The sequence below is a fragment of the Ranitomeya imitator genome, chromosome 1 (assembly GCF_032444005.1).
Source record: "Ranitomeya imitator isolate aRanImi1 chromosome 1, aRanImi1.pri, whole genome shotgun sequence".
In the NCBI taxonomy this organism is placed as follows: Eukaryota; Metazoa; Chordata; class Amphibia; order Anura; family Dendrobatidae; genus Ranitomeya; species Ranitomeya imitator.
In genome coordinates this window covers 1,198,547,760-1,198,574,055 of record NC_091282.1, presented here as the reverse complement: position 1 = coordinate 1,198,574,055, position 26,296 = coordinate 1,198,547,760, and the positions used below count along the sequence as shown (strand labels likewise).

The 26,296-nt window shown below is 46.6% G+C and overlaps 1 protein-coding gene across 1 annotated transcript in view; it reads left to right on the top strand.

Moving 5' to 3' along the window:
• Window positions 1–25,946, top strand: part of NSD2 (nuclear receptor binding SET domain protein 2) — a 99,761-nt gene extending 73,815 nt beyond the window's left edge. Inside the window, exons 17-23 of the mRNA XM_069744886.1 lie at window positions 8,050–8,153; window positions 12,295–12,564; window positions 14,416–14,532; window positions 18,228–18,369; window positions 18,814–18,920; window positions 20,118–20,322; window positions 21,936–25,946. Of these exons, the coding sequence (XP_069600987.1) occupies window positions 8,050–8,153; window positions 12,295–12,564; window positions 14,416–14,532; window positions 18,228–18,369; window positions 18,814–18,920; window positions 20,118–20,322; window positions 21,936–22,177 (1,187 nt within the window). The 3' untranslated portion in view covers window positions 22,178–25,946. The remainder of the gene's footprint in view (window positions 1–8,049; window positions 8,154–12,294; window positions 12,565–14,415; window positions 14,533–18,227; window positions 18,370–18,813; window positions 18,921–20,117; window positions 20,323–21,935) is intronic.
• The last annotated feature ends 350 nt before the right edge of the window (window positions 25,947–26,296 follow it).

Below are 26,296 nucleotides of genomic sequence, written 5' to 3'. Positions count from 1 at the left end.
ACAGAAAGGGCGTGTTTTTACACAGCTCTGCCACCTTTTTTTTTCTCAGCTCTCCGCCCCCTTTTCCCCATTCCTCTTCTCCTTGGCGGCCATTTCTACTGCAGCAAGGATTAACCCTGCATCTCCCGGTCAGCAGGACCAGGCCAGCCAGTCTCCGGGGGCACAGGACTGTGGATCTTCGGCGCTGGACCTAAGGGCAAACTGGTGTGGTAAGATCACAGCTGGGTTGTTTTAGTCGGCTGTGAATCCATATTCCCTATAAGGCTCCCCTATAGGTTCCTCTGCATAGCTACCCCTGTAAGGTCCTCTGCATAGCCAGCCCTTCTGCATTTTGTGCACTATGCCGGACTCAAGGTCCCAGAGAACCAGGCAGGACTGCTATTACGCATTCTGCACAGCCTGCGGGACCGCTCTCCCCAGTGGCAGCACGTACCCGCACTGCCAGGACTGCACTCAGACTACTGTCTGAGCCTCAAGAAACCCCTGCCAATGCTTGTGTCTAATGCCACGCCGGAATGGGTCACTCAGATGTTGCAATCTATAGATAACCTAACCTCCACATTGCTTCAGGCTCTGCAGAGTCATGCCTCGGCTATGACCGTTACCCAGCAAAGGGAGAGCTTGACTCAGGGACAGGACGACCCTGGCACATCCACGTCTAGGTGAGGACGCAAGCGGACCCATAGGTCAAGTCCATCTGCGTCATCCCATAACACACGGTCATCCCATTCTAGGGAGAGACACCGTAGTTCACCGTCCCCTTCCAGGGACAGACAATGCAGATCTCCGCATTCCCCGACCAGAGAAGGCCTCCTCCCCAGCTCACCCAGCAGGGGACGCCTCAGTGATACACAGGATTCGGAAGGCATCTGTGACTCAGACAAGGAAACGGAGAGGTCCCTGATCCCAATCCCCCCTAGCAATACAGCGCTTGTTGAGGACTTAATCTCTTCCATCCATCGGGTGCTGGACATTTCTGATCCACCACCAGAGGCCCCAGAACACAAGATTTCCTTTGAAGGACCTCTGAAGCTGGCTAAGATTTTTTCTAACCACCCAGAGTTTAAGGCGATCCTTAAAAAGCAGCTCACAGCCTGAGAAAAAAATTCGCTAATTGCAAATTTCTGGAGGCGAGGTACCCCTTCCCGCAGAAGGATATCAAGGAATGGACAGACCCACCCGAAGTGGACCCCGCAGTCTCTAGACTAGCAGCACAGACCCTCCTTTCACTGCCAGATAGCTCAAACCTCAGGGACGCAGCAGACCGGCAGGTAGAACGCATGGCTCGTTCAATTTTCAAGGCTGCAGGGGCATCCCTGGCTCCCGCATTCGCTTGAGTTTGGGCTGCCAAGGTCATTCTGGCCTGGGCCAAAAATTTACAAGCTGGCCTCCAAGCATACACTCCTGAGCTGTCGGACCAAGCGGTTCAAATAGCAGTCGTAGCAGATTACATGCTTCATGCAGCTCTGGATTCAGCAAGGGGTGTAGCTGGGATAGCATCAAACGCCCAACTGAAACCTAAACGCACTTACAAGAAGCATAACCAAACTCGATTCTGATCCTTTCGGAACTCCTCGGGCTGGTCCGTCTCGCGTCCAGCCCAAAATCGTAACCGTTCCCCACGCAGGGACAACTCACGATCGACGCAAAGGTCGGACAAGACCTGGCAGTCAAAAGCAGGCCAGTCTAAGCCCAGAGGAGGAAAATCTCAGACTTTCTCCTCATCATGACTCATGGACTCCACACCCTTAGGCGGCCGACTTTTGCTCTTTCAAGTCTGGCTGCCTATTACAGAAGACAGGTGGGTCAGGGAACTAGTGTCTTCCGGATACAAGATACAGTTCACTTCCAACCCACTGGACAGATTCTTCCTCTATGTCCGCCCAAAACCACCAGCCAAGGCTCGTGCCTTCCGACAAGCGGTCTCCTCGCTTTTTCAAGCAGGAGTCATAGTACTGGTACCCACGGCCGGGCGCTTCCAAGGGTTCTACTCCAATCTATTCATAGTCCCCAAGAAAGGAGGCAGCGTGCGGCCAATACTGGACCTAAAACAACTCAACAAATATGTACGGGTCCGTTACTTCCTCATGGAGTCCCTTCGGTCCATCATTGCGTCCATGGAGAAGGGAGAATATCTCGCAGACATAGACATACAAGACGCATACCTGCATATACCTATTGCACCCGCCCATCAGAGATTTCTCAGGTTCGCAATCGACCAGGACCACCACCAGTTCGTGGCTCTCCCGTTGAGACTCGCCACTGCTCCCAGAGTGTTTACCAAAGTCATGGCAGCCACCTTGGACGTTCTGCACTCCAGAGGCATAGTAGTCCTTCCATACCTGGACGATCTACTCATCAAGGCTCCCACCTTCAAGGAATGCGAGCTCAGCGTCTCAATCACAATCAACATTCTGTGTTGCATGGGCTGGTTAGTCAACTTACAAAAGTCATCACCAACCCCGAGTCAGTCTCTGACCTTCCTGGGAATGCTATTCAACACCTCCAGGGGTCGCAACCTCCTCCGCAAACACCCTTGATCTCTCCGGTTTGCCATGAGAGTCCTTGGCAGGATGGGGGCATGAATAGAAGCGGTCCCATTTGCCCAGTTTCACCTCAGGCCTCTCCAACTAGCCATTCTCAAGTCCTGGGACAAGAACCCTTTCTCTCTCGACAGGGAGTTCCGGCTAACGTCATCAACCAGGAGGTCCCTGCACTTGTGGCTCAAGCCAACCTCGCTAACAAAGGGGACATTTTTTCTCACCGGTCAATGGAAGGTTCTGACCACCGATGCGAGCCGGTGCACCTACACCACAGGGCAAGTGGTCACCAGTGGAAGCGACCATGACCATCAACATCCTGGAAATTCGTGCCATCCTCCTGGCATTGAGGGCCTTCCATCACTTACTGGCAGCCTCTCACATCAGAATACAGTCGGACAATGTGAATCGCCAAGTGGGGACCCGCAGTACCCAGGCGATGCGAGATGTGTCACACGTCTTACACTGGGCGGAGGACACAGGGTCGGTTCTCTCGGTGGTCCACATTCCGGGTGTGGACAACTGGGAAGCAGACTTCCTCAGCCGACAAGTAATAGACTCGGGAGAGTGGTCTCTCCATCCCGAAATTTTTTGCCAGATCTGCCATGGCTGGGGGACCCTGGATGTGGACCTAATGGCAGCACGGTGGCTCAGTGGATAGCACAGCAGCCTTGCAGCGCTGGAGTCCTGGGTTCTAATCCCACCCAGGACAACATCTGCAAAGAGTTTGTATGTTCTCTCCGTGTTTGCGTGGGTTTCCTCCGGGTACTCCGGTTTCCTCCCACATTCCAAAGACATACTGATAGGGATTCTAGATTGTGAGCCCCATCGGGGACAGTGATGATAATGTGTGCAAACTGTAAAGCGCTGCGGAATATGTTAGCGCTATATAAAAAATAAAGATTATTATTATCCCACTTCAATGCCAAGGTCTCCAACTTCATGGCCAGAACACACGATCCGTGGTCGCTTGGAGCAGACGCTCTGGTTCAGGACTGGACCCAGTTCCAGCTTCTGTACATTTTTCCACCTCTCCCCCTGATATCCAGAGTGGTGAGGAAGATCAAGCAAGAGGGAGTTCCAACCATCCTAATCGCACCGGACTGGCCCAGACGTACATGGTACGCCGACATCATACAACTTACAGCAGACTCCCCCTGGCGCCTCCCCGACCGCCCGGATCTTCTATCACAAGGCCCGTTCTACCACCAGAACTCAGGGACCCTCAATTTGATGGTGTGGCCCTTGAAACCTGGGTTCTAATCCAGGCAGGGCTCTCGCTGGACATCAGTAGGACCACGATCAGGGCACGGAAGCCAGCCTCTGCCAAGATTTATTACCGTACCTAGAAAGCTTTCTTTACCTGGTGTGAATCTCGTGGCCAGACCTCATTCCCTTATTCCCTCCCCAAACTACATAGTTTTCTCCAATGGTGTCTGGAGGCCAGGCTGTCCCTCGGCTCGCTTAAGAGCCAGGTGTCAGCCCTCTCAGTGCTTTTTCAAAGGCGCATTGCTACCAAGTCGCAAGTAAGGACATTTCTTCTGGGGGTTTCCCGATTGGTTCCCCCCTACAGACGACCACTAGAAACGTGGGACCTCAACCTGGTCCTGACAGCATTTTAGGAACCACCCTTCGAACCTCTTAAGGAGGTCCCGCTCCACCTTCTATCCCAGAAGGTGGTTACCTTCTATCCCAGAAGGTGGTTTTCCTGGTGGCAATCACTTCGCTACGCAGGGTATCTGAACTGACAGCACTCCCCTGCAGACGGCCCTTTCTGGTTTTTCACCAAGGTAGTCTTCCGTACGGTCCCATCCTTCCGAAGGTTGTGTCCAACTTCCACCTCAATGAAGAAATTTCTCTGCCTTCCCTTTGTCCGGTCCCGGTTCATAGTGGAGAAGGCTCTGCATACGCTTGACCTTAAATATCTCACATTTAGTGTGACCTGATAAATAAAGATTATCACCACTATGGTACTCCAATATAAAAAACCAATTTTATTAAATACAAAGATAAATTTTATATTGAAATATATTTTTTATGACCAACATGTAAACAGGGGAATAGAATCCACCAAAACAAGGGACAAAACAGCCATAGGCTACCTCACATACATCAGGACAAGCACTAGTATATAGAGAATAAATCAATTAAAGGTGACCCACTAATAAACATTGCCTAGATATATGGCCAAAAGGTAATATTACAAATTTACCAGGTACTGCTATAATAGCATATATCCTAATGAAAGACACTCTTAGCCTGCCTGCTCGCAAAAATGCTAAGCAAGGCTTAAATATGGCATAAACAAGATGGGCAATATAAATACAATAAGTGTATACCTTAACTGTGCGTCCTGAGTAGGAGCCCCGGCGTCCCTCTGCCCCGACGCGCGTTTCGCGTTCGCTTCTTCTGGAGGCGTGTCAGGGCAGGGGGGAAACCGGATTTTATATCACCAGTGTCGGTGTTCATAGGATAATATTGATGAACAACTGCCATCAGCTGCGTGGGGGACCGAACGTGTAGAAATGCGCCTGCGTATGGTTACCGCTCGCAATGTACGGAAACCGGAAGTCCATAAATTACCGGTCCACCACCCGATATAACCAAACAGTTCAATATTGCAAGCACAAGCATCATTTGCGGCGATCCAACGCTATAGGGGCATTTACAAACCCCTAGAATATGGAAACACATAAGGAACATACAATACTGTGTCACAACTAGTGTACGGAAACCGGAAGTATTCGAACCGGACCTCCCATAGGTAGCGCTGTTCAAACATGCATAATGAATGGGAGTATCGGCGCATGCCCAGATCTATTAGCTCCCGAAACCAATGGGAAGCTGACCCACGGTAAAAAGGCCGGCGGTGCCGGGTCGTCCGTAAGTACGACTCGGCCGCACCAAACCCCAAATGACACCGTATTTGGGACGGACGACCCGGCACCGCCGGCCTTTTTACCGTGGGTCAGCTTCCCATTGGTTTCGGGAGCTAATAGATCTGGGCATGCGCCGATACTCCCATTCATTATGCATGTTTGAACAGCGCTACCTATGGGAGGTCCGGTTCGAATACTTCCGGTTTCCGTACACTAGTTGTGACACAGTATTGTATGTTCCTTATGTGTTTCCATATTCTAGGGGTTTGTAAATGCCCCTATAGCGTTGGATCGCCGCAAATGATGCTTGTGCTTGCAATATTGAACTGTTTGGTTATATCGGGTGGTGGACCGGGAATTTATGGACTTCCGGTTTCCGTACATTGCGAGCGGTAACCATACGCAGGCGCATTTCTACACGTTCGGTCCCCCACGCAGCTGATGGCAGTTGTTCATCAATATTATCCTATGAACACCGACACTGGTGATATAAAATCCGGTTTCCCCCCTGCCCTGACACGCCTCCAGAAGAAGCGAACGCGAAACGCGCGTCGGGGCAGAGGGACGCCGGGGCTCCTACTCAGGACGCACAGTTAAGGTATACACTTATTGTATTTATATTGCCCATCTTGTTTATGCCATATTTAAGCCTTGCTTAGCATTTTTGCGAGCAGGCAGGCTAAGAGTGTCTTTCATTAGGATATATGCTATTATAGCAGTACCTGGTAAATTTGTAATATTACCTTTTGGCCATATATCTAGGCAATGTTTATTAGTGGGTCACCTTTAATTGATTTATTCTCTATATACTAGTGCTTGTCCTGATGTATGTGAGGTAGCCTATGGCTGTTTTGTCCCTTGTTTTGGTGGATTCTATTCCCCTGTTTACATGTTGGTCATAAATTTTATATTGAAATATATTTTTTATCTTTGTATTTAATAAAATTGTTTTTTTATATTGGAGTACCATAGTGGTGATCATCTTTATTTATCAGGTCACACTAAATGTGAGATATTTATGTACAATGGGTACTCTGACCCCCATATAGGAGGGGTGTGTACTATATTGATGAGAGCAAAACGTCTGTGAATATACGCTTGACCTTGTCAGGGCATTGCATATATATATATATATCTAATATATAATTGCCTAGAATACTACTTCCTGCAATTTGTGCCAACTTCCGTGGCTTTGTCCGGAGCTAATGTCCGGAGATAAGTGACGTCAACAGTGTCCAGTGTCTGATTGGTTGCCGCCTGCTGCGAGCGACCAATCAGAAACGTGCCGTACTGTGACACACTCCGCCCGCCATTTTGGTGTGATTTTTGAATTTTTACCTCACAGCAAGTTTCTACTGCGTGGAGGCGGGCCCAGTGACGTTGCTCTTCAAGCTCCTGCCGAATTTCGTCAAAAAAATGATAATACCATTTACCAAAACTATATATATTTAGTTGTGAAGTGGTTCAGTGACATTTTCACACCAATTTTGAACTTTTGTTTGGTGTTTTCTCCATATACTGCCTATTATTTTTGTTCTTTCTTACTATTATTTATTAATTGTATTATTCTTACATTTGAATAAATAAAGTATATATGGATTCTAGACTCCCGATTCTTTAGAATCGGGCTGCCATCTAGTGTGTGTGTGTATATATATATATATATATATATATATATGTGTGTATATATATATATATATAGCTCCCAAAGCTACCCTTGCCAGGTGGATCAAATCCACCATACAAGAGGCCTACCGCCTTAAGAATTCTCCTCTTCCAGATGGTATTATGGCACACTCTACACGGGCAATAGGGGCCTCCTGGGCCATTCGGCACCAGGCTTCGGCACAATAAGTGTGTAAGCCGGCCACTAGGACTAGCCTACACACGTCTACTAAACACTACAGAGTTCGTTCCCGGTCCTCAGCGAACGCGAGCCTGGGTAGATGGGTTCTGCAGGCGGCAGTGCCCCAAGTTTAGGGGCCTGTCTGCACAATATTCGTCCATTGCTTCCCACCCAGGGACTGCTTTGGGACGTCCTATGGTCCTGTGTCCCCCAATGAGGCGACAGAGTAAAGAAGATTTTTGTGTACTCACCGTAAAATCTTTCTCTTAGCCTCTAATTGGGGGACACAGCTCCCACCCTGTTGCCCTTTCCGGGCCATTGTTACTGTTGAGTTCTCATATTGTTTTCTTGAGCTCATACATAGTTGCCTCCTTATAGGCATGGTTATGTTATTCATGTTACTTTCCTCCTAATGCTTTTGCACAAAACTGGAGAAGGCTGACGCCGTCCAGGGGTGTATACTGCAGAGGAGGAGCCACGGTTAATCTTTTTCAGATTATGCATAGTGTCGCCTCCCAGTGGACAGCGGCATAACACCCATGGTCCTGTGTCCCCCAGTTAGAGGCTAAGAGAAAGAGATTTTACGGTGAGTACACAAAAATCTCCTTTTTGTCTTTTTTTTATTTTTTTTAACTTCTTCATAGGCCTGTTATGCTTTTGCATTGGTCAGCCGTCTGTGTGGCTGGTTTTTGACATTGGTTCATTTCTTGTTGGATGTTAGAAACCTTTTTCTTTTTAGAAAAGAAATGCTCAGTAAATGCTACTTCTTTTTATTCCCTTAAAGCTTTACAAGAGGCTGAAGAACGATTTATTGAAATCCAGTCGCAACGAAAAGCAAAAGAAACTCAGGAAAATGAAAGAAAGCCTCCTCCTTATAAGCACATAAAGGTACAATGCCGAGATTTCATAACAGCGGCTGCATTGGTAAGAATGTGGATCTGTGTAAATGGAGTCCTAGTGAGCATACGCCACCACTGATCCATTCATTGTACTGCACCATCATTCCCACAGACAACTACCATAGAAGTGCATGAAGCAGTGGTCGTGCATGCTCACTAGCAGGGCTGCCACTAGGAATTTCAGGGCCCCATACTGGCAAAATTTTCAGGGCCCCTTAAGACTCCGCCCAGGCTCCACCCCAGCCCCGCCTCCACCCCTCGAACTGTCAACAGCCCCACCGCTGTCTCTTGCCAAAACTCCACTTCTCACAAATCACACATTAACAGTTCCCATTACCAGATCAAACACATAGCCAGCAGCTTTTGTTTTGGCCAAAAGGTTTTTTTAAATTTGAGACGACAACAAGGTAGACTCTTTTGGCCGAGCCCTACTCTACTCTAATCTATTAAACATTTGTTAAAATATGCAATACAATTTAGGTGTATTTTTATTTATTTTTCAATTGACCAATAATACCACATACAAGGGACAAATACCACAACACCATGACCAGACACCATATTATCACCACATAGTGACCTATAATACTATCTACAAGGAACAAATACCGCCACACCATGTGCAGACCACATATTACCACCACAGTGACTGAACAATATCACATACAAGGGACAAATACCACCGCAGCATGTCCAGACCACATATTACCATCACATGGTGACCAACTACATACAAGGAACAAATACCAACACAACATGAACAGACCACATATTACCACCACACAGTGACCGAATAATAGCACATACAAGGAACAAATACCGCTACACCATGGCCGGACAACATATTACCACCACATTGTGACTGAATAGTACAATACTGATCATTAATAAAAAAAAAAATACTATCACCATAAATGCCATTATACACAGGAGATCTGTACTTAGTATGCAGTGTGTGTACAGGTAATACAGTGGTCGCCGATGCCATTATACACAGGAGCTCTTCATATAGTGTCAGTGTACATGTAATACAGCGATCACTAGTGACATTATACACAAGAGCTCTGTATATAGTGTATAGTGTACATGTAATACAGCGATCACTAGTGACATTATACACAGGAGCTCTGTATATAGTGTATAGTGTACAGATAATATAGTGATCACTAGTGACATTATACACAGGAGCTCTGTATATAGGGTACAGTGTACATGTAATACAGCAATCACTAGTGACATTATACAAAGGAGCTCTGTATATAGTGTATAGTGTACAGATAGTATAGTGATCACCAGTGACATTATACACAGGAGCACTGTATACAGTATACAGTGTATGGTGTCAGTGTACAGGTAACATACTCACCAGTGACGTCTCTAGCTAAAGTCCTTCATCTTTGCGTTTCTTTTTAATCCAGCGCAGACCGCTATCACTTCTTTCTGCCAGGACTCGTCTCATCTGCATAAAATAACACAGTTATCTAGAGCACCGCTTCCAGAGCACATTCCCCATTTTTTCCCTTTCTTCTACACTACACATCTGACTACAGACGTTCACCCACCATTAATATATAATTGGTTATTATGCAACCCACCATTCCAAATATAAATTATAATCCGCCACTGTGCCCCCACTATCTGTATATAGCCACTTTCCTCATTTAATATATAAATTAATTAGCACCTGTATTCTTCCAATTTATTACCAGTTACTTTATCCTCAACGAACCCACTATGTACCTCCCGCTCTAACCCTTACCCCAATTCATTATAGTTACATGCCCCTTCTGCCTCAATTCATTGCCACGTCTTCTCTCTCTCCCACCCTCTATTCATTATCAATTGATCTTCCCCACCCTCAAAATTCATTATTTGCTCTCCCCACCTTCAATACATCATTTGCTCTTCCCACCCCCAAGTTCAATTCAATTGCTGTCCACGTCCCTCACACTCACTTCATGTGCAGTCCCCATCACCCCCACTTCATCATTTAGTCCCCTATCATCATTTAGTCCCCTATCCCCCCCGTCACTTCATCTGCAGTCCCCCTTACTTCATCATTTGCAGCCCCCTATCATTTCATCATGTGCAGAACCCCCTCAAACACACTTCATCATCTGCAGTCCCTATCACTCCCACATCATTACCTATCCCCATCCCCCCCACATCATTTGCAATTCCCATCACCCCCACATCATTTGCAGTCCCCATCTCCCACATCATCATTTGCAGTCCCCATCACCCCCACATCATTTGCAGTCCCCATCACCCCCACATCATTTGCAGTCCCCATCACCCCCACATCATCATTTGCAGTCCCCCCACATCATTTGCAGTCCCCATCACCCCCCATCATCATCTGCAGTCCCCATCACCCCCACATCGTTTGCAGTCCCCCAACATCATTTGCAGTCCCCATCACCCCCACATCATCATTTGCAGTCTCCATCACCCCCACATCATTTGCAGTTCCCATCACCCCCACATCATTTGCAGTCCCCATCACCCCCACATCGTTTGCAGTCCCCCAACATCATTTGCAGTCCCCATCACCCCCACATCATCATTTGCAGTCTCCATCACCCCCACATCATTTGCAGTTCCCATCACCCCAACATCATTTGCAGTCCCCATCACCCCCACATCATTTGCAGTTCCCATCACCCCCACATCATTTGCAGTCCCCATCACCCCCACATCATTTGCAGTCCCCATCACCCCCACATCATCATTTGCAGTCCCCCAACATCATTTGCAGTCCCCATCACCCCCACATCATCATTTGCAGTCTCCATCACCCCCACATCATTTGCAGTCTCCATCACCCCCACATCATTTGCAGTTCCCATCACCCCCACATCATTTGCAGTCCCCATCACCCCCACATCATCATTTGCAGTCCCCCCACATCATTTGCAGTTGCCATCACCCCCACATCATCATTTGCAGTCCCCATCACCCCCACATCATCATTTGCAGTCTCCATCACCCCCACATCATTTGCAGTCTCCATCACCCCCACATCATTTGCAGTTCCCATCACCCCCACATCATTTGCAGTCCCCATCACCCCCACATCATCATTTGCAGTCCCCCCACATCATTTGCAGTTGCCATCACCCCCACATCATCATTTGCAGTCCCCATCACCCCCACATCATCATTTGCAGTCCCCCAACATCATTTGCAGTCCCCATCACCCCCACATCATCATTTGCAGTCCCCATCACCCCCACATCATCATTTGCAGTCCCCATCATCCCCACATCATTTGCAGTTCCCATCACCCCCACATCATCATTTGCAGTCCCCCCACATCATTTACAGTCCCCCCACATCATTTGCAGTCCCCATCACCCCCACATCATCATTTGCAGTCCCCTATCCCCCCTTCACTTCATCTGCAGTCCCCCTTACTTCATTTGCAGCCCCAATCATTTCATGTGTAGTACCCCCTCAAATACACTTTATCATTTGCAGCCCCCTATTATTTCATCATGTACAGTACTCCCTAAAACACACCCCATCATCTGCAGTCTCACTCCCCCCCACCTCACCTCACCTATTAAAAAAACAAAAATGTTTTTTATACTTACCTCAGTCGTTCCCGGGGCGTCTAGTGTTTCCAGCAGTGAAGCAGCAGCTAGAATGTATGTGCTGCTGAGAGGACCTGACAGGAGCCCCTACATTCTAGCACATTCACTACTGAGACGGCTAGAATGTATGGGCTGTAGTCAGGACCTGCAGGGAGCCCATACATTCTAGCCACAGCCGAGCAGGAGCTGTGCAGCCGACTAGGTGAGACGGCCGTGCACAGCTCCAAAAAGGCTCCCGGGCCCCAGCGCCGCAGTGCACAGTATTTTACTGCATGATGGGGCCCGATCAGTAGAAGCACAACAGTGGGGCCCCGGATCTGCGGGCCCCTCTGTGTACTGCTGCTGACCGGGCCCCATACAGCAGTAATGGCTGTAATGCCCTGATGGCGGCCCTGCTCACTAGCAATCCATTAAAAGTGAGCACCTGAGTCTCACGCTCTCAAGATCTGGGGAGCTTAGTGGGCATGCATTTTGTGAATAGGGGATTTTTTTTTCTCTTAACACCTTTTAATCTAAGTTTTATTTTTCCTCTAGATAAACAAACCTTATGGGAAAGTCCAAGTTTACACTGCTGATATCTCTGAAATACCCAAGTGCAATTGTAAGCCGACCAGCTACAAACCCTGCGGACTTGACTCTGAATGTCTGAATCGCATGCTGATGTACGAATGCCACCCGCAAGTGTGCCCTGCTGGTGATAAATGTCAGAATCAGAATTTCACCAAACGTCTGTATCCAGAAACTAAGATCATCAAAACCGAGGGCAAAGGATGGGGTCTCATTGCTACAAGAGACATAAAAAAGGTAATCTGCAGCTTGATCTTACTTTAAAGACTATACACACCTCTTGACATGGAAAAAATTGTTTAATTTGTTTTTACATATGTTAGTGGCTGGTTAATAGGTTGATACTGCAATTTTATCTTCCTTCATTCATTTTTAGACCCCCTGTTTATTTTCCCGCCTTTTGCAAGTTTACGATTTTTCTCTTAAGTTAATTTTTCTGTAATATAATAGGCTGGATGTGTCGTCCAGGATTCTGCAGTCTTCACTAGCTTTCATCTTCCTCTAATTGCCTCTCCATATGCTTTCCTATATATATATATAGATAGATAGACATATATATCTATATATATATATATATATCTCTGCCCTCCCTGAGACTGTAAGTGCTTTTTCCCCTCTCCACACTTTGGATCTGGGCAAATACTTCTTCCTTCTAGTCTCTCTAACACTGAGAGAAGAGAAGGGTAGAGAACAGATCCAGGAGCTCGGGTTCTTACAGATTTGTAACATTTTCATAGATCAACAACCTAGATTAAGGACTTAAATACTCTACTGTAGCAAATGGTTAATGGATATTTACAATCTTTAGCTGACAATATCCATCTATGAAAATAGAACTAACTCTTTTTAGTTGTGCAGATTCATTGTTTCCCTATAAAGGGGAAAGTCACTTACCGTATATACTCGAGTATAAGCCGACCCCCCCTAATTTTGCCACAAAAAACTGGGAAAACTTAATGACTTGAGTATAAGCCTAGGGTGGGAAATGCAGCAGCTACCGGTAAATGTCAAAAGTAAAAATAGATACCAATAAAAGTAAAATTAATTAAGACATCAGTAGGTTAAGTGTTTTTGAATATCGATATTGAATCAGGAGCCCCATATAATGCTCCATAAAGTTTATGATGGCCCCATAAGATGCTCCATATTAAAGTATGCCCTATATAATCCTGCATAAAGGTTAATAATGACCCCATAAGATGCTCCATAGACACATTTGCCCAATATAATGCACAAATGTTTATTATGGCCCCATAAGATGCTCCATACAGACACTTGCCCCATACAATGCTGCACAAACGTTATGGCCCCATATAGAGCTGCACAAACGTTATGGCCCCATATAGAGCTGCACAAACGTTATGGCCCCATATAGTGCTGCACAAACGTTATGGCCCCATAGATGCTCCATACAGACACTTGCCCCATTTGCTGTTGCTGCGATAAAAAAATCACATACTCACCTCTCCATCGCTCAGGCCCCCGGCACTTTCAATATTCACCTGCTCCTCGTTCCGGCGCCGCTCCGTTTTCAGCGTCTTCTGCACTGACGTTCAGGCAGAGGGCGCGCACTAACCACGTCACCGCGCCCTCTGACCTGAGCTTCACTGCAGAAGACGAAGCGGCGCCGGAACGAGGAGCAGGTGAATATTGCGCAGCGCTCCCCTCCCCGTTATACTCACCTGCTCCTGGCGCTGTGCAGTCCCTGCTTCCCCGGCGCCGCAGCTTCTTCCTGTACTGAGCGGTCACCGTTACCGCTCATTACAGTAATGAATATGCGGCTCCACCCCCATGTGACCGCTCACTACAGGAACAAGCTGGGGCGCCAGGGACCGCGCCAGGAGCAGGTGAGTATAATTAGACAGCTCCCCCTCCCCCCTCCCCTGCCGAACCCTGGGTATGACTCGAGTATAAGCCGAGAGGGGAACTTTCAGCCCCAAAAAATGAGCTGAAAATCTTGGCTTATACTCGAGTATATACTGTAACTATTATAAATCATCTGCATGCTTCTTCCCTCCCTATGGGGAAGCATGGAGGTCGCCCAATGCAATGTAAAAAGTCTCATCAATTAATGTCTTTCATTTGCAGGGTGAGTTTGTAAATGAATATATAGGGGAGCTTATAGATGAAGAGGAGTGTATGGCAAGAATTCGCCGCGCACAGGAGAACGATATCATGCACTTTTACATGCTGACCATTGACAAGGTACGTGCTGTAACGTGAGCAGCTTTGCCGCAAACTCGATGAACACCTATAACTTTTTATAGAAGCTGAATACCACAGCCTATTCTTTTTCTATACAATGGGGACCTAATAATCCCTAATATTTCCTCCAGAGCCACCAGGGTAAAATGGAAAATCTCCTAGTCCTGTGCAGGCTCTTCATTTATAGTATGATGCACCTGCTGGGCTCATACCTTGCTATAGTAGGTGGGCACGTGACTTAGAAACCCTGCACTAATGCGTCCAAAATAAAGAGTTAGCACCTTTGCAAGTAAGCTTAAGGCTGCAGTCAATTTTCCTTTTTTTGTGTTTTTGTTTTTTTATTTTTTTTTTATTTTGTTTTGAAGATTGACAGTTTTTAAAAATCATAATCTCCCAAGATGTCTAGCGTATAGCTGTGACGGGGGGCCATCAGCCGGTCTCCAGATGTGATGGCATCCAACTGCACCCCATGATTGCATCATGGTAGCAATGGTTAACCTAACTGATGGCACCCACCCAACCCCCTGGAACATGCCCTGTGTGCACCCGCTCCATGATGTACGTACATATACGTATGTACATCGGGGAAGGGTTAGCCAAACTTTAACCATTTGTCTGTCTACAGCTCCTGTGCAAACTGGAGAAAAACTTTATCAATCACCCATGACTGCAGCAGGCAGAGGGGGGATCCGCCTTTCAAGTAATTGACGGGGAAACCTTTCGTTGAGATGAAGTGTTATGTGAAGACTCAAGATCGTTCCAAGGCCTGGCCGGTCCGCTCAGGCAGCGGTCCCTTCCCTGCCTCATGTCCGGTGCCGAGGACCCGAAGGCACTGCTGTGGGTTCATGGGAGGCCATCACCTATGTGGTTTGCTGACTTCTCTGTGTCTCAGCCAGCACATGCGCCAGGAGCTTTGTCCTAATGACGCCCTCTCGAGACATTTGACCTGGAACTTTCAGGGATGGACCCCAGAAGAGTTAGCTGAGGAGGGCGGGCTGTATCGGGCAGGTACAATGTTTAAAATGCGGTGAGACCACCTGTAGAGAGGTTCGCTTCGTTCTGGCATTCCCCCCCAGACAGTATGGAGGAGGAGCAGCAGCAGGTGGAAGGTCAGCGATGCTGTGGCAGTGGTGGTCACTCTGAAGGAAGACTTGGTACTGCAGGTGGCAGCAGAGCCGGAGCTCCAGTAAGGTGGATGGATCCATCAGTCCCCTAACTTTCGCCTCTGAGCCAAGATCTATCGTTAGGGCCGAGGTAAAAAAATCCCTGTCCCTAACAGAAGATGGGAGAAAAGTAGAAGTTAAAGTCTAGTAATTTATCTCCCGAGTCGGACGCTTCTGTCAAATCAGAGGATGAAGATGGGTTTTCAGAATCCTCTTCAACATCTTCATCAGATGATTATACAGGGGGGCGTCACTGATTCCTTACAGAGGATACCAATAAGTTGGTGAAGCCGGTTAGATCCATGTTTGGTGGCCTAGAGCAGAGGAAGCGTCGAACCCATGAACAAAATAATTCAAGCATTTGAGAGTGGAAGAAACCAGAAGAGGTTCCTTTCCCCCATCTTTCAAAAGAAAGTGTCCTTTTGATGAAGCTGCATAGTCTTCCTGAGATAAAGCTCCTAAATTCGCACTAGCTTTTGAGGATATGGGGATGCTAAAGGATTCCCTGGACAGGAAGGTAGACAACTTTCTACCTGAGAAGCTTTAGATGGAGCCTTGAAGCAAAAAATTGCAGCAACACGTACTGCAAGATCTTTGATGATCTGATCAGATCCCTTAGAAGATCAGATAAAGGATAAGGAGGCTAGGGACAATGTTTTATCCACAGTTCCGCTAACACAGTGAGCAACATCATTCCTGTAGGATGCTTCAGCCGATTCAGTAAGACTGGCGGCCAGGTCAGCAGCGCTTTCCAATGCGGCCAGTGAGGTTCTCTGGCTGAAGTGCTGACTGGGACATATTCAGGCTAAAGGGGAATATCCAGCCCTGGACGATATTTTGGAGAAGGCAGGAGATGGCAAAAAGGGTTTCCTTATCTGTCCTTCTAGGCCTATAAAAGGCTTTTCGGAAGAAAAGATTTAATTGGCGAAAACCCAGTCAGTAACTCAGTTTACCCTGACTCCCCCCACAAGCATCAATGAGTGAGGAGCTAGCATTGGAATCCGAAGTCCTGGATTTGGTGGAAAAAGCTGATTTTCTAGAAGTCGCTATACGATCTCCCTGAGATGTTTAATGAATCCTGCATTGAGCGGTGGTTTGGACACGATGACCATGGAGGTCCCTTCCAACTCTAACATTCTTTGGTTCTATGAAAAAGGGGAAAGGTTTTGCTATCCTTGATGAGAAAAGACAGATGGAACGTTCAGGACTATAGTCAACTTAAGAGGCTTAAACAGATTCCTAAAGGTTCGGTCGTTCAAGGTGGAGTCTATAAAATCAACAATAAAAATGCTCTTTCCAGATTGTTTCTCGGCGGTCTTGGACCAGAAGGATACCTATTATCACGTGCCACTACACAAAAGACCAGACGTTCCTCAGGGTGGCTGTAACCATGGCCAGGATAGTTAGTCACTTTCAGTACAGGGTCCTTCCGTTTGGTCTAGCGGTAGCCCCTCTGGTGTTTACAAAAGTGATTGCCGAGGTAATGGCTCACCTCAGGCAAGAGACGTGTTTGTCATCCCTTATCTAGACTACTTCCTAGTTATATGGAATTCAGTCCATCACTGCGGGGTTCAGTTAAGAGATCTCTACCTTTTTTAAAAAAAAAAAAAACCTTAGGTTGGCTCTTAAATCTAAAGAAAACAAGACTAAAACCCTAGAAGTTGCAGGAATTTTTTGGAACGCTTGTTGGATTCAGAGAGAAACAGGAACGTCGTCTTCCAGAGAACAAGATAGTTTGCAGCCAGATGTCACAAACGTTAAAGGTTCCTGCCATGTCTCATAAAAGCCCTGCTGTGTTCCTTGAACTCCTGTATCCTAGTAGTGTTGTGGGCTCGGTTCCATGTCAGGAAATTGCAGTGAAGCAAAAAAGTCCTTTGGGCGTGGAATGGAGTGAATATTCATTTCTCTTTAGCAGCGGGCACTCTCTTTAGCAGCGGGAACAGGAGTTAGCCGCGGCAGCCGGCTCCTGCGTCCTGTGACCCGCTGCTGCTACCCCACCTTCCCACCACAGCCTTATTAGGGACATCTGGAAAAAGTGTCTTGTAGTCCGAAAAATACGGTATGTACATGCAATTTTTTCCAATTATATATTCATATAAAAAGTATGTGCATGTATGTGTGCACATATATATTCGCCATAAATTAAGTTATGTAATAATGAGAAATGACACAGGGAAAAAGTATTGAACACTGAAATTGGTTTAGATTCCGATTTCCTATGCTGTATAAAGATGGCAGCTGGGGTCATCCGCAGGCACCGATCTGGTCTGTCTGCCCCCGAATCATGTGGTAGGGTGTAAGGGGTGCGATGAGCGGCAGAAGGCGGGCACCAGCTACATGTCGCAGTGTGAGATGGTCCGCAGCTCCTATCGCTGCTCTAAGAGGCAGATGCTGGCTGTATGACACTGCCTGCACCATCTCCTGACCCATGCAAATATACATGTAAAATAAAGCACAGGTCAGGGTATGCAAGTGACAAGAAGCAGGTTTGTGTCCATTTTAATGTCTGACCGTTTGGGTATTTTCTTGCAGGACCGGATCATTGATGCAGGACCGAAGGGCAACTTTTCCCGCTTCATGAACCACAGCTGTCAGCCAAACTGTGAGACCCAGAAATGGACCGTAAATGGAGACACCCGTGTGGGCCTCTTAGCTGTGCGGGACATCCCTGCAGGTAACGATCCGAGTCTGTTTACTCCCGGTGGAGGGTTTATTACGATAGCGATTCGATTAGCCGGTCTGTGTCAACATCATCGACGCAACTGAACAGACTGCCTAATGAAAAGAGGAGTCAGGGATGCTGTCGGGTAGGAAGCAGATTTCAGGGCTCCTGTCCAGATGGGACAACAACCCCACGAATGGGGTTTTGAAACGCCTCCGCACACGCTTCTCCTCCATCATCTGTGACTGTTTTTGGTATCGTTGGGGAGTCCCAAGTTATCGTGGATAGGTAATAACATTAAATCCTAGGATATGCCGTTTCTTAAAGGGTTGTTCTCCCTGACCTTCCTGCTTTTACGAAGACCTCTCCAGTGTGATCAAGGCGATCCTCTGTGCTGCTTGTTCAGGGCATACAAGGGTCGTGTTCTTTCTCCTTCTATATCTCTTCATTTTGCAGGAGAAGAGCTAACATTCAACTATAATTTGGATTGCCTTGGAAATGAGAAAACCGTCTGCAGATGCGGGGCTCCCAATTGTAGTGGATTCCTTGGAGATCGACCCAAGGTTTGTCTATATGTGCTCATACGAGCGTATGTCATATGCCAAGCACATGGGTGACACATGCCATCCATCCTCAGCAATGTATACGGGATACAAGATCTCCCCTGCTACAGTAAGGCCTCCAAGCATTATAGATGAAAACCATCCAAAGAACAATCATGGAAACAATTGTCCATTGTGTTCCCCTATTAATGTGTGTGGGCATTTATTTTATGCTGCTGTCAGGAGACCTATCGGGTGTTAATCCAAGCAGGCTCTGTGTTTCACCAAACAGCGTACATAAGGAGAGGCCTGTCAATCACCGGGGGTGGTGCGGGGGAAGATCCGCCCAGATAGGGCATCAAGAGTCAAGTGTCTCACTGCTTTTCCTGAAGGTGTTGTGGCTGTCGTCGAGTGTCTCACGGCTGTTCCTGCAGGTGTTGTGGCTGTCGTCGAGTGTTTCACGGCTGTTCCTGCAGGTGTTGTGGCTGTCGTCGAGTGTCTCACTGCTGTTCCTGCAGGTGTTGTGGCTGTCGTCGAGTGTCTCACGGCTGTTCCTGCAGGTGTTGTGGCTGTCGTCGAGTGTCTCACGGCTGTTCCTGCAGGTGTTGTGGCTGTCGTCGAGTGTCTCACGGCTGTTCCTGCAGGTGTTGTGGCTGTCGTCGAGTGTCTCACTGCTGTTCCTGCAGGTGTTGTGGCTGTCTTCGAGTGTCTCACGGCTGTTCCTGCAGGTGTTGTGGCTGTCGTCGAGTGTCTCACGGCTGTTCCTGCAGGTGTTGTGGCTGTCGTCGAGTGTCTCACTGCTGTTCCTGCAGGTGTTGTGGCTGTCGTCGAGTGTCTCACGGCTGTTCCTGCAGGTGTTGTGGCTGTCGATCAGCCGTGGGGACTCAAACATATTATTCGAGCACGCCAAAGACACTCAATTAGCACTCGAGCTTGCCCAGAGAACACCTTATCCGAGCTTCCTAGCTCCTCACATATAGTCGCCCGATCTGGCGCACTCGATTATCTGCCTCCTCCTCCACCAACATAGGCGGTCTGTGCCTCCTTCAACCAACACGTCTAAACCCTAGTTTCAAAGATGTGGTTCAGACTTGCCACTGTCCCCCATGTCACAGCCGTGGCCATCATTGTTGCAGCCTGTACCCTGGTAACTGGCTTCGGCATCCCCTCAGACTCCAGCGCTCGCCTTCACAGTTCTTTTTCCCTCTGATATTTTAGAACTCCACAGCGTCATCGCATGACGAGAAAGCCAAGAAGGCCAAGAAAAAGCCGAAAAGACGCAAGACTAAAGGCGAAGGGAAGAAAGAATCTGAGGATTACTGCTTCCGCTGTAACGACGGCGGCGAGCTAATTCTCTGCGACAGGAAGTTGTGTACGAAGACCTACCACCTGTCGTGTCTCGACCTCAACAAACCGCCGTTCGGTGAGTAACGCCCAACATGTGTTACGCCGGTTTCCTAAAGCTGAGCATTAACATCCTTGATGGCTTAGTCTAAAGAGAAACAGTATTTGGTCTGTGGGGGTCCGACCCTCAGCACACCCCACCAGTTAGAGGTTTAAGGGTGCTGAGGTAAGCAATGAGAAGGCTATGAGGGCCATAGGATGTAATGGTGGTAGCAACGATGTATGGAGCGAGCTCAGGAGCTGAATCCCAATAGGACATCGATTCTGGCACCCGTTGCCTTCTCCAGCAGGCATGATCGCTGGCTAGTGATGGTTTGATAGTTTTGGCCAGTTGAAGACCCCAAAAGGTGGTGCCGAATAATGAACCCCCTATGTATAGCCTATTTTAAGGGTAGGCCATCAGTTGTGACACGCTGGATAACCCCTTTAATATAGCTTTATAGCTGTCTCTCTTTCTGATGCATAGATGCAGTGTGAAATTCATTCATTAATGATCTGGTAGAAGGTTTACACAGTAAAATATCGATATTTGCAGATGATACAAAACTATGTAAAGCAGTTAATACAAGAGAAGATAGTATTCTGCTACAGATGGATCTGGATAAGTTGGAAAATTGGGCTGAAAGGTGGCAGATGAGGTTTAACAATGATAAATGTAAGGTTATACACATGGGAAGAAGGAATCAATATCACCATTACACACTGAATGGGAAACCACTGGGTAAATCTGACAGGGAGAAGGACTTGGGGATCCTAGTTAATGATAAACTTACCTGGAGCAGCCAGTGCCAGGCAGCAGCTGCCAAGGCAAACAGGATCATGGGGTGCATTAAAAGAGGTCTGGATACACATGATGAGAGCATTATACTGCCTCTGTACAAATCGCTAGTTAGACCGCACATGGAGTACTGTGTCCAGTTTTGGGCACCGGTGCTCAGGAAGGATATCATGGAACTAGAGAGAGTACAAAGGAGGGCAACAAAATTAATAAAGGGGATGGGAGAACTACAATACCCAGATAGATTAGCGAAACTAGGATTATTTAGTCTAGAAAAAAGACGACTGAGGGGCGATCTAATAACCATGTATAAGTATATAAGGGGACAATACAAATATCTCGCTGAGGATCTGTTTATACCAAGGAAGGTGACGGGCACAAGGGGGCATTCTTTGCGTCTGGAGGAGAAAAGGTTTTTCCACCAACATAGAAGAGGATTCTTTACTGTTAGGGCAGTGAGAATCTGGAATTGCTTGCCTGAGGAGGTGGTGATGGCGAACTCAGTCGAGGGGTTCAAGAGAGGCCTGGATGTCTTCCTGGAGCAGAACAATATTGTATCATACAATTATTAGGTTCTGTAGAAGGACGTAGATCTGGGGATTTATTATGATGGAATATAGGCTGAACTGGATGGACAAATGTCTTTTTTCGGCCTTACTAACTATGTTACTATGTAAATTACAGGATTCTAGATCCCTGCTGTCACCACTAGGGGGAGCTCACTGCATTCACTTTTTACTGAGAGCAGTGAGCTCCCCCTAGTGGTGCTTGTGGAATAATTCAGTGTCTGTGCAGGTGATTTGGAGCTGGGGTGTGATGAAAAACGCATTAATTGATATGAACTTTACTTACAGGGAAGTGGGAGTGCCCGTGGCATCACTGCGATGTCTGTGGAAAGGCTTCGGTGAGCTTTTGCAGCGTGTGTCCAAACTCATTTTGCAAACGTCACCACGAGGATGGACTGTACAGCAAGACGTCGGACGGCAGACTCTGCTGTCTGGACCACGACCCGGACGAGTTCAATGAAGTACAAGCTGAATGTATGCCCAACGAGCACTCGAAAGCCAAGTGTAAAAAGAGCCTGAGGAGCAGATAACGAGCGGACTGCAACACTAGTGTACATAGGACTGTTTGTGAATATCGATAATGGGGGGAGACGGAAGCTTATCGCTTTGATTGCTGTACCCTCTTGTGATATACCCCGATTCAGGACAGAACATACCCACTGAGCCACCCTCTGCAGCCTTGGCTGCGTCTGCACTGATTGCCAACTGCTCCTGCCATCGCTCACTCTCCGTATAATACGACACCCACACTTACACTGCATTACCGCTATACCCCTCACCAATGGGAAGGAGCCGCTTACAGCAAATATTTTCTTTTTGTAAAACAAGACACTATTGGCTCCGCCATGGAAATTTATATATCATTTACGCTTTTTTGTTTTAATACTAGCCCTAAAGGTTCTCTGCATTTACACTTTTTTTTTTAAAGAAACTTTAGGTACATTTAACCCAATACTTTTAGAATTTTTTTTTTTTAATTGTTTTTTTTGCTGCAAGGGCTCATTGATGACAGTGCTGTGTGCACTAGGGTCAATAGTGGAGGCATGGTGCTCTGCAGGCTCAATAATGGAAGCACCAGGTTCAATGCCCCGCTGCGTACATTTTCACAACATTTTGAAGCCTGTAGTATGCAGCGCGCCATTATTAAGGCTTGGGCTTTATAATGGCATGCTGCGTGCAATGAGATTGATAATGCGCCCTGCTTGTAACAGTGCGATGTGTGCAACAGTGTTGATAATGGAGCGCTGCATGCAACAGTCTTGATAAATGAGCGCTGCATGCAACACAACGGGCTTGATAATGGCGTGCTGCGTGCAATGAGTGATAATGGAGCGCTGCGTTCAACAGTCTTGATAAAGGAGCGCTGCGTCCAACGCAATGGGTTTGATAATGGCATGCTGCGTGCAATGAGTGATAATACGCCCAGCTTGCAACAGTTTTGATGGTGCGATGCTGCAACGGTGTTGATAATGGAGCGCTGCATGCAACAGTCTTGAAAATGGTGCGCTGCATGCAATGAGACTGATAATGAAGCGCTGCGATCAGCAGTCTTGATAAATGAGCGCTGCATGCAACGCAACGGGCTTGATAATGGCGTGCAATGAGAGAATGTAGGGCTGCGTTCAACAGTCTTGGTAAATGAGCGCTGCGTGCAAAGTGCTTGATAATGGCGTGCAATGAGAGATAATGTAGTGCTGCGTTCAACAGTTTTGGTAAATGAGCGCTGCGTGCAAAGGGCTTGATAATGGCGTGCTGCGTGCAATGAGATTGATAATACGCCCTGCTTGCAACAGTTTTGATGGTGCGATGCGTGCAACAGTGTTGATAATGGAGCGCTGTGTTCAACAGTCTTGAAAATGTTGCGCTGCATGCAATGAGATCGATAATGGAGCGCTGCACGCAACAGTCTTGATAATGGAGCGCTGCACGCAACAGTCTTGATAATGGAGCGCTCCACGCAACAGTCTTGATAATGGAGCGCTGCATGCAACAGTCTTGAAAATGTGCTACATAAAACAGGATCGCTAATGGCGCACAGCGGGCTGCACCATTGCCAATGGCCCTTTTGCCACGTTCACATAGCCATATGACCTGCCAGTTAAACTGTGCTGTCAACCGCATTTTTATTTTTAGCACGTTCTTAGCATTTTAAGCTTGACTGTGAGAACGTTATTTCTATGGGTTTTTTCTATTATAAAGTTTTTCTCTTGTATTCAGTCACAGTAGTGTGCTCGTTTTACAAATGTACAGTTGCTACCTCACCTGGCTATTAAGTGTGGCTCCCAAACTAACTTTTATATTTTTTTATTTTTTTTTAAATATTGCAATGGGACTGCAAAATATTCCTCCATGCTGCAGCGGAGCGTCCCCGTGTGCTTTTAAGGATTGATGTAAATCTGCAACCTCATGGCTTTGTCATCTCAAGCTTCTGAGAACTCTCCTTTGGGAGGAGGAAGTTGTTTTTTTTTTTTTTTTTTTTTTTTTTAAATATATATTATATAAAATTATATTTTTTATTTTTATACAGTTACATGGTGTCATATACCTCCGTACACTCAGGCTGGGACTCCACCACATCGTTTAGTTTTTGCGTCCTTTTCTGTGGATAATCAATGTATGTGTGCAGGGTCAGGGAGAATACACATTGTACACGTATCTTGATACGGTGTTATCTGAGCATGCTCGAGTCCCCACGGCCGCATGTCTCGCAGCTGTTTGAGAGCGCAACACATGCAGGGATTGCCTGTTCGTTAAGCAATCCCTACGTACCAGCGTGGGGACTTTAACATATTTTTCAAGCACGCCGTAGACACTCGGTTAGCACTGGAGCATGCTCAGATAACACCTTATGTCACACATCATTAGTATTTTGGGTTTTCATTCTGCAAAGGTGGCTGTTATAGAAAGCAGACTCTGCAAATATTTTTGAGGGTTTTTTTTTCTTTCTCCTTTTTACTGGGAAAAGTAGAAATTGGGTTTGGGATTTAGGACCGTGGATGGATTACTTAGCCAGGATTCTTGTCGATCGCGGAAGGTAATGTCCAATGTTAACACCATGCATTTTATAGCTCATTTTACTGTGCAGAATGATTTTTTTTTTTAATATATATATATGTCTTTTTATTTGTGGCGGTAACTATGTCACTCTATGGCCAGTTTCACGGGATGTGGTGCCCAAGTCTGGTCACTGATCTCGACAGCTTCATAGGCATCTGAGTCTGTGGAGTTTGGGCATAAGTATGTGCTTGGGGTGTGAGTGTTGCCTCCCGATGCCCTGCAGGTCCTCCATCCTCATAGCTAAAATGTTATCATTTAACTACTATGTGCCTCCACTAGAGGGAGCTCACTGCATACATATTTGTTGAATTCAGTGTGCTGTTGAGCGCCTCCTGGTGGTGACGGCGGGTAGTGATAAGTTTATTATTTGATTTATACGGTGCATTTTGGAGATCCTTATCAAACCTAAACTGATGTTTAATAAAATCTGCCGGGATCAAATTTTTTGATTTATTACAACATGTAAAAAAAAATTTAAGATAAAAAGGGAACATTCACTTGACACTTAAATAAGCATCTGATTTTTCCATGATCTGACCTCATAAGGGGGTATTTAGGTTTGTCCACGATTAGAAAAGCATAGCTGCTTTCTTGCAGCAACAGCGCCACACCGGCCTACGGGTTGGGTCTGGTATTGCATTTCTGCTCCATTCGAAGTGAATGAGTATGAGGTGCAATATGACACTTGAGTTACGGGCCGGCCGCAGCTCTCCTGACCCGAACTCATCATCTTCGTAGGCATATGTGACGTTGGGGGTCAGGAAGCCCTGTGACATACGGACCTGTGAATGCGGCATAACTGGTAGCAGCCATGTTTTTCTAATCTCGGACATCACTTCTTAGGTGCTCGGGGGAGGGAAGATATTTGCATAGTTCGGCCCCTTTAAATCCGTCTACACTTCCATCTTTTAGCGTGTTTTTTTTTTTTTAGAAAATAGGTTGAACTGTAGATCTTGAGCTCCCTTTTATATTTTGTCCTAAGGAAGAGAATAAATCTGTATAAGTAGTAGGCTGTACGTTATTGGATCCTGGTATTACAGGCCGGATATAGTCTGTATATTGAAGAATCTGGACTTGTTGAAGTTAAGAAAAAAAAAAAAAAACTGTTCATCAGCAATGAAAGACGCACTTTATTACATGTAATGCCTTTATTTTATCAATTATTCAACTTGAACTTAATACAAAAACGTATCTTTATTTTTGTTTTTCATGAGCTGTCCGAATAGAGTTTTCATTACTTAATGTGTCCGGTTGTGATTTATTTTCCAAAAGATGCATAAAACTGCTTTTACATGGGCACATTTCAGCTATCTGATTTCCCACAGTTAGATCATTTTGATGGCAATAACCTGGTGATGAGATTCTCTGAGAGCACCAAGATGTTGGGACAGAATTCCTGATTCCATTGATGTGTCACTTACTGGGCTGCTTCCTGTAGTTTTGATATCACTGTTATATTGGCTGCAGATCTACTAGTTCTCGGAATGCTGAGCTCTGCATAACCCCGCCCCCTTCACTGATGGGCAGAAAGCAGCCAATGCGTAGTGTACACAAGTGGTGTGGGCGGGGTTATACAGAGCTCCACATTCCGA